This window comes from Malurus melanocephalus, unplaced genomic scaffold, assembly GCF_030028575.1.
Source record: "Malurus melanocephalus ecotype Western Australia unplaced genomic scaffold, MMel_1.1 scaffold_19, whole genome shotgun sequence".
Lineage (NCBI taxonomy): Eukaryota > Metazoa > Chordata > Aves > Passeriformes > Maluridae > Malurus > Malurus melanocephalus.
In genome coordinates, this window is record NW_026623251.1 from 1981167 (window position 1) to 1993895 (window position 12729).

Consider the following 12729-nt stretch of genomic DNA (forward strand, 5'->3'; position numbering starts at 1 on the left):
CCTTTCCTTTCCTTTCCTTTCCTTTCCTTTCCTTTCCTTTCCTTTCCTTTCCTTTCCTTTCCTTTCCTTTCCTTTCCTTTCCTTTCCTTTTCTTCCTTTCCTTTTCTTTTCTTCCTTTCCTTCCTTTTGTTTTTTTTTCTTTCAGAGAGATTGGTTGCATTATAAGGTCACTGGGTTGCTTCCCAAATGAGGCAGAAGTACAGGAACTGCTTGACCAGGTAAATGTTTCAATCTATCGTATTTTTTTCAGTCTTCAACTTGCACAAGTTTACCCCTTCTGCCTTGCTGATTGGGAAACTTAAGCTCTTTTCCCAGATGTTGGAAGTGTCATGGAAGTGTTACCAGCAGAGAGACAGACAGTCTCACAGGTTGCCTTGAAGCAAACCTTTAGGCTAATGAGGGTACAGCATTGATGGGTTAAAATGCTTTCACACCAAAGGGTCACTGTGACACTGTGCCAAGTGGAGGGGCATTTACAGAAAATGGAGGAAAAATTGGTTTTGTCTGATGAAACAGAATGTCCTAAACCTCAGTCAGATTACGATATCCAAACTCTAACCATCTCACTTTTCTGGACATGCCATGGAAACATGTTGCAGGGTTAGGTAATAAAAATTAATTATTGAGCAGATGTTAAAATTATACATCACATTCCAAAAATACCCAGAGGGAAGTCCTGTCATTTTCTGAACTAGATCCTGTTGTTGCTATCTGATAGCCAGACCTTTCAATGTTCTCTCCTTCATGAGGTCTCTCTCAGTCTTGAGATTTCTCAGTTAGAYGTAAGAATCTTTTCTTACTTGATTGCTTAAGCTTGGAAATCAGGCTTTAGGACATAAAACCTCACAAGTCCTAGTGGTCCTCCCATTCTCCCAGTGATAGGCAGTGGTAAGGTAAGAAAATTAATCACATTTCTCCACAGTCTTTTCCTACACTAATTTTTGTCTCCTTACATCATTCTTGTAATGGAAGAGTGTTGTGCTGGTGCCTTGGCATAGTGTGGTTAATACATGGGACAAAAAAGTGGGAGAAAGACTTCACACTCTTCTTAMAAATGGGCATGCTGCTGTGAGGAGTGAGCAGTGCTGGAGCTAAGAGGTGTGGTAAGGTTTTTTCTCCTTTTCATGTGTAGTCAGGCTACTGGGACTTAATGTCTTCTACTGTTCTCTTCCTGCATCAACAAAAATGTGGATAGTCACAGTAGTAGTGTCTCCTCACTAGGCTTGTCTGGTCTCTAGCAGATCAGAATTTAGTGTGAGAAATCTTGAATTAAGTCTTGTGAAAATGATGCAGCTGCTTCAGATGAGGAAGTGCAAAGAACCATTGGAGGAGAAAGCTGTTTTAACATGATACTGCAATCTGTCTGCTCTGGTTCTATGCTCTCAGAACCAGATTATCCCAGCTTCCACTGACAAACAAGACAAAATGGAAAGAGAAATTATGGTGCTTAATATAGATGATATTTTTAGTGTCCCACAGTGACTTTTCTTTACAACAAATGAACAGTGCAACTCACTGAAGATAAATATTTGTGAAAAGACACTTTGACAACCCGCTTTGAGTTCAGGGTAACTAGAAGAATTTAAGGCCTGCCTCTTCCTCTGAAAGAGATTGGCCTTTTTTTTCCCCCAGTTTTCAATATTACTGGAAGTTTGAGATAACTAATACATAAAAAGTACAATGCAATGTAGCCATGAGGCAGAAGATTCTTGAGATAYGACTGTAATGTGTATGAAAATGCTTATTGTAAGAATATTAAAGTACAAATACTGCAAGAAAAAAGAATACATTCAAGAGTAATGATTTAACCTTAAGCACTGGAAAATAAATAGCAAAGAATGTTTCATGGTGCCTGTAAATGAAACCTTGGCATAGGTTTAGTACCAGAAGAAACTCTTTTCTTGTAGAACCCTTCATATATTATGATTATCACATATATCTTAATTTATATAAGATGCCACTATAATTAACTGTGGTAATACCATTTTATCTTAATCTAGATAAGGTAAAAATTGTGTCTTGTTAGCCAGTTTGTAACTAAGCTATTTTTTCCAGTATTGTTGCCCATCGTGAGTTATGATGCATTTCTGTTTCTCGCTACTTGTGTCTCTGTCATCTCCTCTTCCTGTTAGCCTTATTGTAGTTAAACTAGCATATGGTGTCATCACATTATTCATATATCTGCAAAAGCAGCATCCACATAATTRTGTTATCTCTATAAAATATCATATAATGTTTCTTATATTGCCTTATACTCAGTTTTGTGCTTAATGTCATGTCTCTAGGCCCAGTTACAAAGTTAAGAATAAATGCTAAACTTTGAGATGGTGAAAGCTAATCTAAGGGTTACCACAATGCCTGACATTCAGTACAGTGCTCTGCCTCGTGACTCTGGAGGATATTTTTGTTATTTTGTGTTTCAAGTACCCCARTGTTATGGCTGGGAGAATAGAGGTACAAAACATAATAGGTGGTACAATACAAGTGTTATGGGAGCTATGGATGTACCCAAAGGAAAGAAGTAGACCAAAACTCACAGAATTTGAGCAAACAAATACTGTAACTGTGAAAAGAGGARGAAATACAGAAAAGCATCAATGAGAAGTGAATGAGCATGAGGAAGAGTAAGAAGTGTTAGAAATTGGATTGATTTTAACTGCTCAGGATGTTGTTGTATCTATAGAGACTCTGAAATGGAAGCTGTTTATTCCACATCAGAGGAAGCTGAGGTTGCTGATCATCTCCCAGGARTAGGTTTTGCCATGTATTTTGTTACATCTTTTCAATCAAGCAAGCAATAAAACAAGTGATTCTGTGATGGTGAAAAGGTTTCATTCGGTTCAGAACGTAGCATGCAACATCTTTATTTTCTTGCTAAAGATCCCTCCTGCTAGGCCCACCAAACAGAAGAGAAAATGTTTTTTTCCAGCCCATTTCCATGATAAAGCATGGAAAGAGGTGATGACTGTCTTCTCTTAGCACCCAAACCCCTTCCAGACCACTGGAAAAGAGAGTGCAGCAGCAGCAGCTGCAGCTTTCCGTTTAAGCAACTGGATGTATCAGGAGCTGCCCCAGCTCTCAGGAGGAAGATTCCTTACCAAGTTTTTCCTGGCTCAGTTAGAACATTTCAAATCAGTGCCTGTGATTTCAGTCTGGGCTGTGTCACCTAGCAAGGTGTTGCTGCTGCCATGTGAGACCTCAATGCATGCATCCAGTTTCAACACAGACAGGAACAGACTATCTCCATTAACTGGTCTTCTTTTGGGAGCAAAACATGAAATTTTCAGTGAAGGGATGCATTGATGAGAGAGAGCAGTTTTTAACATGTTGCTTATTTCATGTGGAGGTATAGGAATGCAGTGAGAATGCTGCTAAAAGTCCCCAGTGTTTTGGGACCAATTTTCTAATTCATTTGGGAGCAAAGGAAAGCTATTTTTGGGTAGCATTTTATAGGCTGCCTTATGACTGTTTGGGTCTGCCCCGATTCAATCTGCCTGCCTCTCTGGTCCTTCTGAGAATTCCCTTTGACTATGAAACATGAAAGCAACAAATTCCATCTTTGAGGTGTACTTGAGCTCTATSCAAGCTAGCCAATTAAATATGCCCAGAAACAGCCTTGGGTGTTGAAGCCAGCTGGCCCAGAGCGAGTCATGCYTACCCTGGTAAATGTTTTAGGCAGAGTGGTTGCACGAAGCATTCTGCTGGGGAAAAATCCTCAAAATCCAATCCAGGATCTATTGGGGAAATGTTGGGTTGCACCGTTCAAAATCATGCCAAGGGAACATGCTCATGGTTTGCTGTAATGAGTGTTCACATTAAACTCCTTGGGAATGCTCCACATCCTGATAGACTTTACTAGTATGACTTCAGCCTTAATGTTTAAACCTCTGCTGACTTATTGTGGGAGATAAAATCAGTTACTCSGTGTCAGGTTCCTCTGCACAAATGATTTTGAAGCACAAGAGGGCAACATTGAGTTGTTGCAAGTGTCTATAATAGCAGGCCTGTATTTCTCTGGGATATTATTTATTCCTCAAATCTCCATTTGATCACAAGCCTTTCACTCAGATGTTATGGTGCCATGTGATATTAAAGACCTGATATAAATATTCAAAGTCTAACGCTGTAATTTTAATACAGGGACCACCCCAATTTTCTGGTTTTTTTTTGATTAGTTTGTTAATGAGTCATATAGTCTGCCACACTTCAGTTTTATTTTTAGATAGAAGTAGAAGATCCGAGTGGATTTGTTCATCTGGATAAATTTCTTCCAGTGATGACAAAAGTACTACTTGACGAAAGGTAATGAAAAGCAACTTTTATGTGTCTGTAGTTTATTACAGATTGACAGAGCTGATTCTGASTAAACATATCTACAGAAATTTTACTTAATTGGAAGGAGTACAGATCTTTGTCATTTAAACTCAATTTATATTAGCTAGATAGATTTTGTTTCAAAATTAGTTCATCTACATAAAATAATGTACTGATTATATAAATAATACCTGCTTATAATCATAATTGGGATAATATGTGGCTTTTATGTTTTTAATGGGAATCAGAATTGCTATTCAACATGCTTTGTATATCTCTGAAATATTTTTATGCAAATTAAGGCCATAACTGTGGCTTTCTCTGAACATATGGATTACTGCTACTGAGAAGCATGGAGTTACAATGTATTCTGAATAGGTTGTTTAAACCAGCTTGGTATTTGTGTCTCAAAGCCACKGCCAGGTGCAGCTGAGCATGCACAATAGCTAAAAGACTGCTGATACACAAAGGTGCATACACAAAGTCTTTGCATGTACAMAGGAACTTGTGCTATTTTGACATTTTGCACTAAAGCAAGATTACTTACAGGGAGTTTACCTTTCATTTTAAAGATGGTAATCAAGGCTTTTGAGAAACTCAGTCTTGTCCAATAGTAAGCAGTTATTTTGCACACAGAAGGTCTTTGGTAGGAGGATGTTCTACACATGAAATAGTTGTGGCTCCACACAACGATGCTTTGCTGCTCTGGGCTCTCCCCCTCACCACCTCCTTCACACAAACATACACACACACACTCGAGTAATCCCCCCACACTTTCCCCAGGTTAGCGCAGGCTTGTCAAGACCCGCTTTATCTTTTGGGGCACTCTGTCCAGAGTTCACTTATGCAAGGGCACATGAGATTTGCATCACAAAATACAAGGTTTCTTCTTAACACATTTGATTTTTAGATAGTAAAAGATGGAGGCGGGTCCAGACAAAGCAATCAAGCAGTTAGAACCTCTGTGAATTCAGCTCCTTCTCTTTAGTATTCTGGGAGTTTGGTGAGAGCCTGCTGGGATATGAAAACTCTGTTGCTGCACTGTGCTTCCTTTCCAGCTCCAAAATCAAGCATGCATATGCATGCACACACATGCCCAGTTCTCSCCTCTCTGAAATTGTTAGTGACAGACCTTTTATAGCTACCAGCCTCCTTTGCTCATCATCAGCTCATTAGACTGCCCAAGTCCCACCAAGGTGATCTAGGTTGCCTAGCTACCAGCCTACCTGGACAAAACTTTGTTTTCTTGTTTTGGCCATTTCTGTTCAGTGCATTGGCTATGTAGAATGATTCATCTGTTGCTGATTCCTACTAACCCTGCCAGCCAGCCCAGACATGCAGAAGCATTCATATGGCTCCTCAGTATGAGGAAAATTAACAGTAGTACAACAAAAGATATAAGAGTTAAGTGCATGGACAGTTCCAAAAGATCAGGCTGCAATGAAATGTTTGATAGATAAAACTTAGTAAATTGTCATGGATAATAAGCTTTCATTTTCTTTTAGTACTCATTTAATTTTTTTAACAGAACACTGGCAAACAGTAACTTTACTGATTCCATGGTTTCAGATTCCAGCCTATTCCAGAAGATGTTCTTCTACATGCATTTGAGGTCTGTAACTAAATATTCAAGTACCTAATTGCTGGGAAGAAGTTGCTGCTTTTTGATACAATATGTTTAAAACCACAAGTTGTATTCTTTTTTTTTTTTTTTTACAGGCTTTGGATGAGAACAAATGTGGATATATTACCAAAGAGGACCTGGTCAGACATTTGACTGAAGGAGGTAAATGAYTTGTGCAATATCAATATTTAAGGAAAAAGCATTACACGTGAATATGGCACCTTGAGGTCGTTACCCTGCATGCCAAAACCTGCAGGAGTAGATACATTGTCCTCAAACAATGGTGTTGCTGTGATGAGTGGCTGCAGACTAGGATATTTCACTGGTCAATGATGCAGAGAAAGAGCATTTATTTGCCTGTTTGCAGATACTATATAATAGAGATTTTTATTCTTGTCCATATTCATAATTCAGTCATGTCTGGATRTTTTGTGATTCTGTGCACACCTCTGTGCTTACTGAGTATGTGACTCTTTTGCTATCCTGTAAAATTGCATCTCAGATTCCGGATGTTTCAGTAGTTTCAGCGCTCATTCATTCTTGCATTATCTTGATCTTAACTCTAGAGCCATATGCAAACAAAGAGATTCACAGACCAGATTTCAGTTGTACATTCGGTAATCCTCAATAGCCCTTGAAGAGCCTCCTTTTCTTTCATGTCTGACTCATGCCCACCTGCCTCATGTACAAAAGGGTGCACAGGCTTTGTGCAAGCCCTAGCCTCAGAGGGTAACCTGGTTCTCTGAGGCATGAAGTAGGCCATCAGCAGCTTTGAAGCTACTGAAAGAGAAAAACCAGAAGTCTGGTTAGCCAGACCAGAAGTACAAGGATAGCCAAATGAGAGGTAATAATTCTAATGTACACAGGAGAAAATCTCTGACAAAAATGGTTGTTTCAAAATCCGTGGTAGAGAGGAACAGGCTGTTGTGGCATCTGTGAACTAGAAGATCACAAGATCCAGATCCTCCATCTCCTTTCTTTTAGACTGGCTCCCTTGGTGTGCAGGACTTATATTGGCAAAAGTGAGGGAATAAGATCCTATTTCCTTTTCCTCTATGTGTGAGAATCAAAAGGAGATCTTTTCAAGAGAAAAGCAGTGGAATTTGTGAGTCCTTGAAAGGATACTTACTAAGACAAAATGTTATTCTCTGCTGTTTTTCAGGTGAGCCCTTTACTCAGGAGGAAATGGAGGACATGCTCAATGTTGCTGTAGATCCAGAAACAAATATTCTTCACTACAGAGACTACCTTCCAAAGCTGGTAATAGATTAAACAAAGACCTTCCCTTTTAATGCCTGAGATGCCTTTTGGTAACAGCACTGTAGCTTGACAGATAGCTGAAATATGTATTTTAAAGTATAACAATGCTCAGCTTGTGACTTGGTGCTTATAATTAAAATAAAATATGTGCAGTTATATTTCCTTGGGTTCTGTGTGCATATGTATATATATATACATACAAAAATATATTCACACCTGGAGAAAAGCTCTTGACAGAAATACTGTGTAAGCTCTGGAAAGGAAATCATGGAATTTTGTTGCAAAATAGCAGGAAAAACAGTGTTAATGAAGTCAAGAAATAACTTTATGATTGCTTTTGAAAAACTAATGGAAAATGAGACCTGTAAAATCAGGTAATAAGTAGGTAAACAAGAATCTTAATGTGACTAATACTAGTAAGATAAAGCTTTTATATTTAAATGTAATCCTTGTTTGTGTTTAACTAATAAAGAACTAGGCAGGCTGCAACTTTTGAAATAATATAATAGATCAAATAAATCCTCTAAAATTTCTAGTGTTTTTCAAGTTTTTTTGTTTTGTTTGCCTTAGGCAATTGAACTGGACCTATTAGTTCCAGTTGATATTACTAATCCACTGACATGGTATTTTGGTTTCATTTTAAATGTGCAGGTAGCATTCCAACCATTTCCATAATCAGCCTAATCCTTTTGAGAGCATTTATTTTACAATAGGCAGTAAACAGTTCCCCTTTTGTGACCAGTTTTAAAGTCCAAACTCTTCAAAACTTAGGATCACAGGATGGGAATTTGATTTTCATAAATTGATGAAGCACCATTTTTTGAAAGATATTAGTGTAGAATGGATATCTCAGTTTTCTTGCTATCAGACCACCACAGACTTTACAGCTCTTCTCATTTCTAGTTTGATAATTTTCTGTTACTGTACTGCTGTTCTTTGAGTTCCAGTTCTTTCCCCTTGAGTTTTTGTCACGTAGATCATCTCCTAACCAGTGACCAGCTGCTGCCCTCAACTGTTGAGGTCTCAGCATGTAGAAGATACAGTGGTCTGCTCCTCGAGAGTAGCATCTTGCACTTTGTACTCCACACCTTCCACCCCATTTCTGTTTTTCTACTCTCTATCAAATTTGCTTTCCTCCTTTACTGTGCTACCTCTCCTCTATCCTAACTGCATATCCCAGCTCTGTGTTATCCACAGCCTTCATCAGCTGATGAAATCCAGGGAAGACTGACACAGAGAGGCACTCTGTCAATCTTACTTCCTGTCATGCCCTTGTAGAGGCAGAGCTGAAGACAAAGCATAGCACCCCTCCTCATACCAGGTCTTTTACCACACCCGTTTGTTTCCTGTGGGCTGGAAGCTCAGACTAACTGTTTCCATGTACAGCTGCAATTGAGCTGCTGTGCTKCGCAAAGAAGAGATTAACGTGATCTAAATGAGATGATGGAAGCAGTCTGAAAGAGATAATTTTTAAATTAACTTTWTACTTCTCTAACCCAAGTTAGTCTTTCACTGGTATTTGCTTAAACAGCAAGACAATGAGAAGTTAATGCAGGTAGACAACATTTGCACAGTTCTAAGCTGCATCTGGAAAACAGTGTTGCATGGCTCCTAAGACTCAGCAATGCACTCTGGTTAACACATTAATTGTGTGTTTCACTTCATTGCCAGTAAGAAGGAAAAACAAAGGCAGTCATTGGTGTTATACTGGGGGAAGGTACATTTCTGAAGATTAAAGCAAGAGCAGCAAAGGCCTATTAAGAAAATGTATTTTTATTAGCCTTCTTCWATCTATTTTCAAAGCTGAAATTATTTTCCCTAGATGAATCCTTCTTCCACGTGATGTGGAAATGTGTTTTACTGGATTTCTGACACAGCTGGTATGAGTATGAGTTTCATTCATCTGCAGCTTTGGAGTCCTTGCCAGCCTCATCTTGGATGTCAGCAGGAAGCTGCTTATTTCAGGAAATCATTTCATAGCTCCCAGTGCTCCAGAGAGAGCACAATTTGTTTCTAGTGGTGCTTCCCCAGAGGTTGCCTCAGCTGTTGCGGTGTCAAATCAGGATGTCCATGTACAACACTGTTAAAATTAATAGTGCAGATAGGATCTTAAGATACATACTTTTATGATATATATTATTTTTTATCTTACAGTCCTCAAATGCAAGGAAAGAGGGTATTCTGGCAAGTAAAAGGTGTGATTGTGATTGTGTCAGAATTTATTGTACAGCAGCTCTTCCAGTTCCATCTTCTCATACCCATCCCCAAGAAAGATAATAAAACAGGACAGGCAAAAGCAGGTTGCAGTCTTCTCTCTGGGCATAAGCAAGCAAATTTCATTGCCTGGAGAGTTTCCAAACTGGGGGTAAAAGAATTGTCAAGAACCAATCTCAAATTCTGTAGGATCCTAAAACCTGAGTGTGCCCTGCCAACTAGAATCAAAGAGCAGTGAAGCTTGTGAATCAAAGCTTGTGAAGCAGCCACCCCACGGGTCACCCYAGAAGAGGCTGAGCAGTGGCCACACACAACTGTTCCCTTGCCTGTGTCGTTCATGACTTGCCAGCCCATTCCCACCCMTTTCCTTGTGCTGGTAGTAGGCTGCATAAGGGGACTGGGTGCCTTGCTGCTCTGTGCTCCCTGGGGATGAGCAGGGAAAGGAAGAGGAGACTTAGGGAACCATTTTGTTGAAACTAAAACCCCTCTTTGTTTCTAAATTTGAAGGGAAAAATATGTTACTTTGTCCTCTTCTTTGAGGTGAACAAATTCAACTGCTGAGGGGTCTTGAGCTGTCTCTTGTTGCAAGCTGTCTCTTGTTGCCTCTCCTTGCTGGCTGTTTTGCCTCTTCCCTCAAGATCAKAAACCAAGGTAAGGGATTGGAACGAAAGGAGTAATCTCTATGCAGGAACCAGTGTAGCACCTGGATTTCACACAGGGAAGTAGAGCCAAGGCATTGAAGAAACTGGCCAAGTCAGAGGGTTTTTTTACCTAGTTGAAGGAGGGAGAGGGAAGCGAACTCATTATCCAGATGTAAAAAAAGAAAACAAAATGAAAAAGAAGAAATCAAAGAAGCAAACACTGGAAACCATCTACAAGTACAACTGAATCAGCAGWCTGTTTACATCGCTGCTGTGAGTTGTAGGTTGGACAAGATTTTACTTGTTTAAAACTTCAGGTAGGTTTAGTTGTGACAGGGCACATCTGGTGTATAGTGGAGACCTCAGTCTTACTGACTGTGGAGGAATTCTTACAGCTGCTGAGTTTGTGCGTAGGACTCCAGTTGCTCTTATTCCAGGTAATATATTGCTTTTTATGTTTCCTTTATCAGTTTTGCAGTTGCTTCTGCAAAACATTTTTCTGGCTGCTACTGATAGTCTCATATACATTCACACCTGAAGACTTCAGTGCAGTGCATACCAAGCTGGTATTTACAGCTGTTTGAGACTCTCCACTGGCGGTGGGCAGAAACAGAAGTCACAGGACTTCCTCCTCTAAAATGCCAACGAGCCAGCATCAGACCTGGAACTCCAGGAAAAGAACTGGGCTGTTAACCTGTGTACATCCACCCATGTTCTCACACAGGTACGAGCCTGCAAAATGTCCAGGCTCTTAGCTCTGCTCAGGCAATAAGAATTTGCTACATTTTTCTCTTGCTTCTGTCAGTCTTTTCTCTTGGTTCTCTTATATGTAATTTCATTAATAAAATTCCATTATACCCTCTTAGGATTGAAAATGCAAGAGAGTTTTGCTGGGCCCCACACTGCTGATGCTSTGCTCCACTCTCTGATAGCTGTCCATATCAGGGTGGGGTTTATCACTGGATCTGGATTTGTTACCACTGAAACCAGCACTGGTAAAGCCTTCATTACAGGTAACAGGAAGAACTTGGACCTTCAGTTTTATGGGGGAAAGTTAGTGGGGATGCTGGTGTTCAGCCAAGKCTGGGATTTGGCATGGGAAGTTACGTTTTTTTAAGTCCAGTAATACACTGTTATAATCGTGTGAAAGGGGAGAGTAGTCTTGACAATAAGACAGGACGTTGGCAGACAGGTTTAATTTTGGACTCTGTGAGAGGTATTGGAAGGTCACACAGTTTCTCCTGAGCTGCCCTTTCCCTGTACAAATCAGAGGAATTATATGGAATAGGAGACAGGGAATATCAGTCTTGCCTACCTGTATGGCTGAATTTTTGTATCAATAATTYTGATGTTTGCACAGTGTTTGGAACTATGATGTTCTGATTGAGATCAGTGCCTATAGACCTCCCTGTCATATAATTAATAAAGTTCTCACCCTTCAAGTCTTTTGTTCCAGACTGTATGTTAAGGTTGCAACTTSTAAACAGGTCAGTCCACAATAAGTATATTAGTTTTTCATTGAACATAACTCTGTTTCATAGTGTCTCATGCCATGATAGGTTTGACTATAAAAATAATTATTAAGACATCTGTCTTATTGTTGGAGGGATTTTTTGGCACATCAGTACTAGGCATGGGGACTATGGTGATTTAAAAGCTAAAGAAAGATATAGATCAAAACAAAGCAGATTCTACCATTTTACCTATTTGGAATCCCTGGGGCTACTGTTTGGCTTAGTGTAGTTCTGAAAGCCAAAAAATGTTACTCACCATGAGTCAAAGATTGATCACAGGATTTGTGTCTTGAGGCCCAAATCCTAAAGTTCTTATTCAGAGAGAGCTCCCATTGACTTGAAAGGGAATTCTGTCTACAGAAGAAGTGATGCACTTGCTCACAAAGCACAGTAAAAACTTTTTAATCTCTTTAAAGAAGACTCATCTGTGGAAGACCCAACAGAGATGTCCAACCAGCTGCAAGCTGTGTCACTGAAAAGACAAAAACTGTAACATTGTTGGCTTAAATAATTAATTCTTGTCTATAGTAATACAAGCAAGAGTTAGCAAGAGCCAGAGTCACAACTTTGCTATATTGTTCAGAGCACAGAAGGTGAAACTAGGGATTCTACTGCATGCAGACATAAAATTACCTTTTCTTGCTATTAACCTGGAGACACTRCAGCCTTAAAAACACATACAGGTTACTTCTATGTTTTCATGTACCAAACCAATTCCTTTTATTCTGGAGCCTATTTCTTCTAGAAGCCTCTTGGAAGTTGTTTCCTTGTTGCAAATACCTGCCTAAATGATAGCAAAATAGTTCAAAATAGTTCGGAATAAGATGATTCATGTGGAGGAACGCCCTTGAATATTTGCTATCAACAGCAGTCTCTTTCTTGCCAAGATAACAGCACCCCCCAGTGCAGAACAGGTCCTAGGATTTGCCTTAYGGTGTGCAGCCATGTCTTCCCCTGGACACCACCCTACCAATTAAAATAACTGGAGTGGAGTTTAGAGGTGTGATTTTAGACCTGATAATACAAGAATCTGAAACTCTCTGAAGTCTTCCACATCTGCAAGTTATTCAAGTTTTATGCATATAAAAGATTTTACAATGAAGGAATACTAGGAATGTATTATGGTCCATTTGGAAAACTGTAGCAAAGACTGAAGTTTTAA

The 12729-nt window shown here is 39.4% G+C and overlaps 1 protein-coding gene across 2 annotated transcripts in view; it reads left to right on the forward strand.

Moving 5' to 3' along the window:
• Nucleotides 1-7694, forward strand: part of EFCAB2 (EF-hand calcium binding domain 2) — a 31321-nt gene extending 23627 nt beyond the window's left edge. Inside the window, exons 3-7 of one of the 2 annotated variants that reach the window (XM_057389706.1) lie at nucleotides 146-218; nucleotides 4223-4302; nucleotides 5884-5926; nucleotides 6034-6100; nucleotides 7101-7694. In XM_057389706.1, coding sequence (XP_057245689.1) covers nucleotides 146-218; nucleotides 4223-4302; nucleotides 5884-5926; nucleotides 6034-6100; nucleotides 7101-7210 — 373 coding nt within the window. In that variant the 3' untranslated portion in view covers nucleotides 7211-7694. Of the gene's footprint in view, nucleotides 1-145; nucleotides 219-4222; nucleotides 4303-5842; nucleotides 5927-6033; nucleotides 6101-7100 lie in introns of both variants that reach the window. The other variant, XM_057389707.1, reaches the window with a different exon arrangement.
• Nucleotides 7695-12729: the final 5035 nt, after the last annotated feature.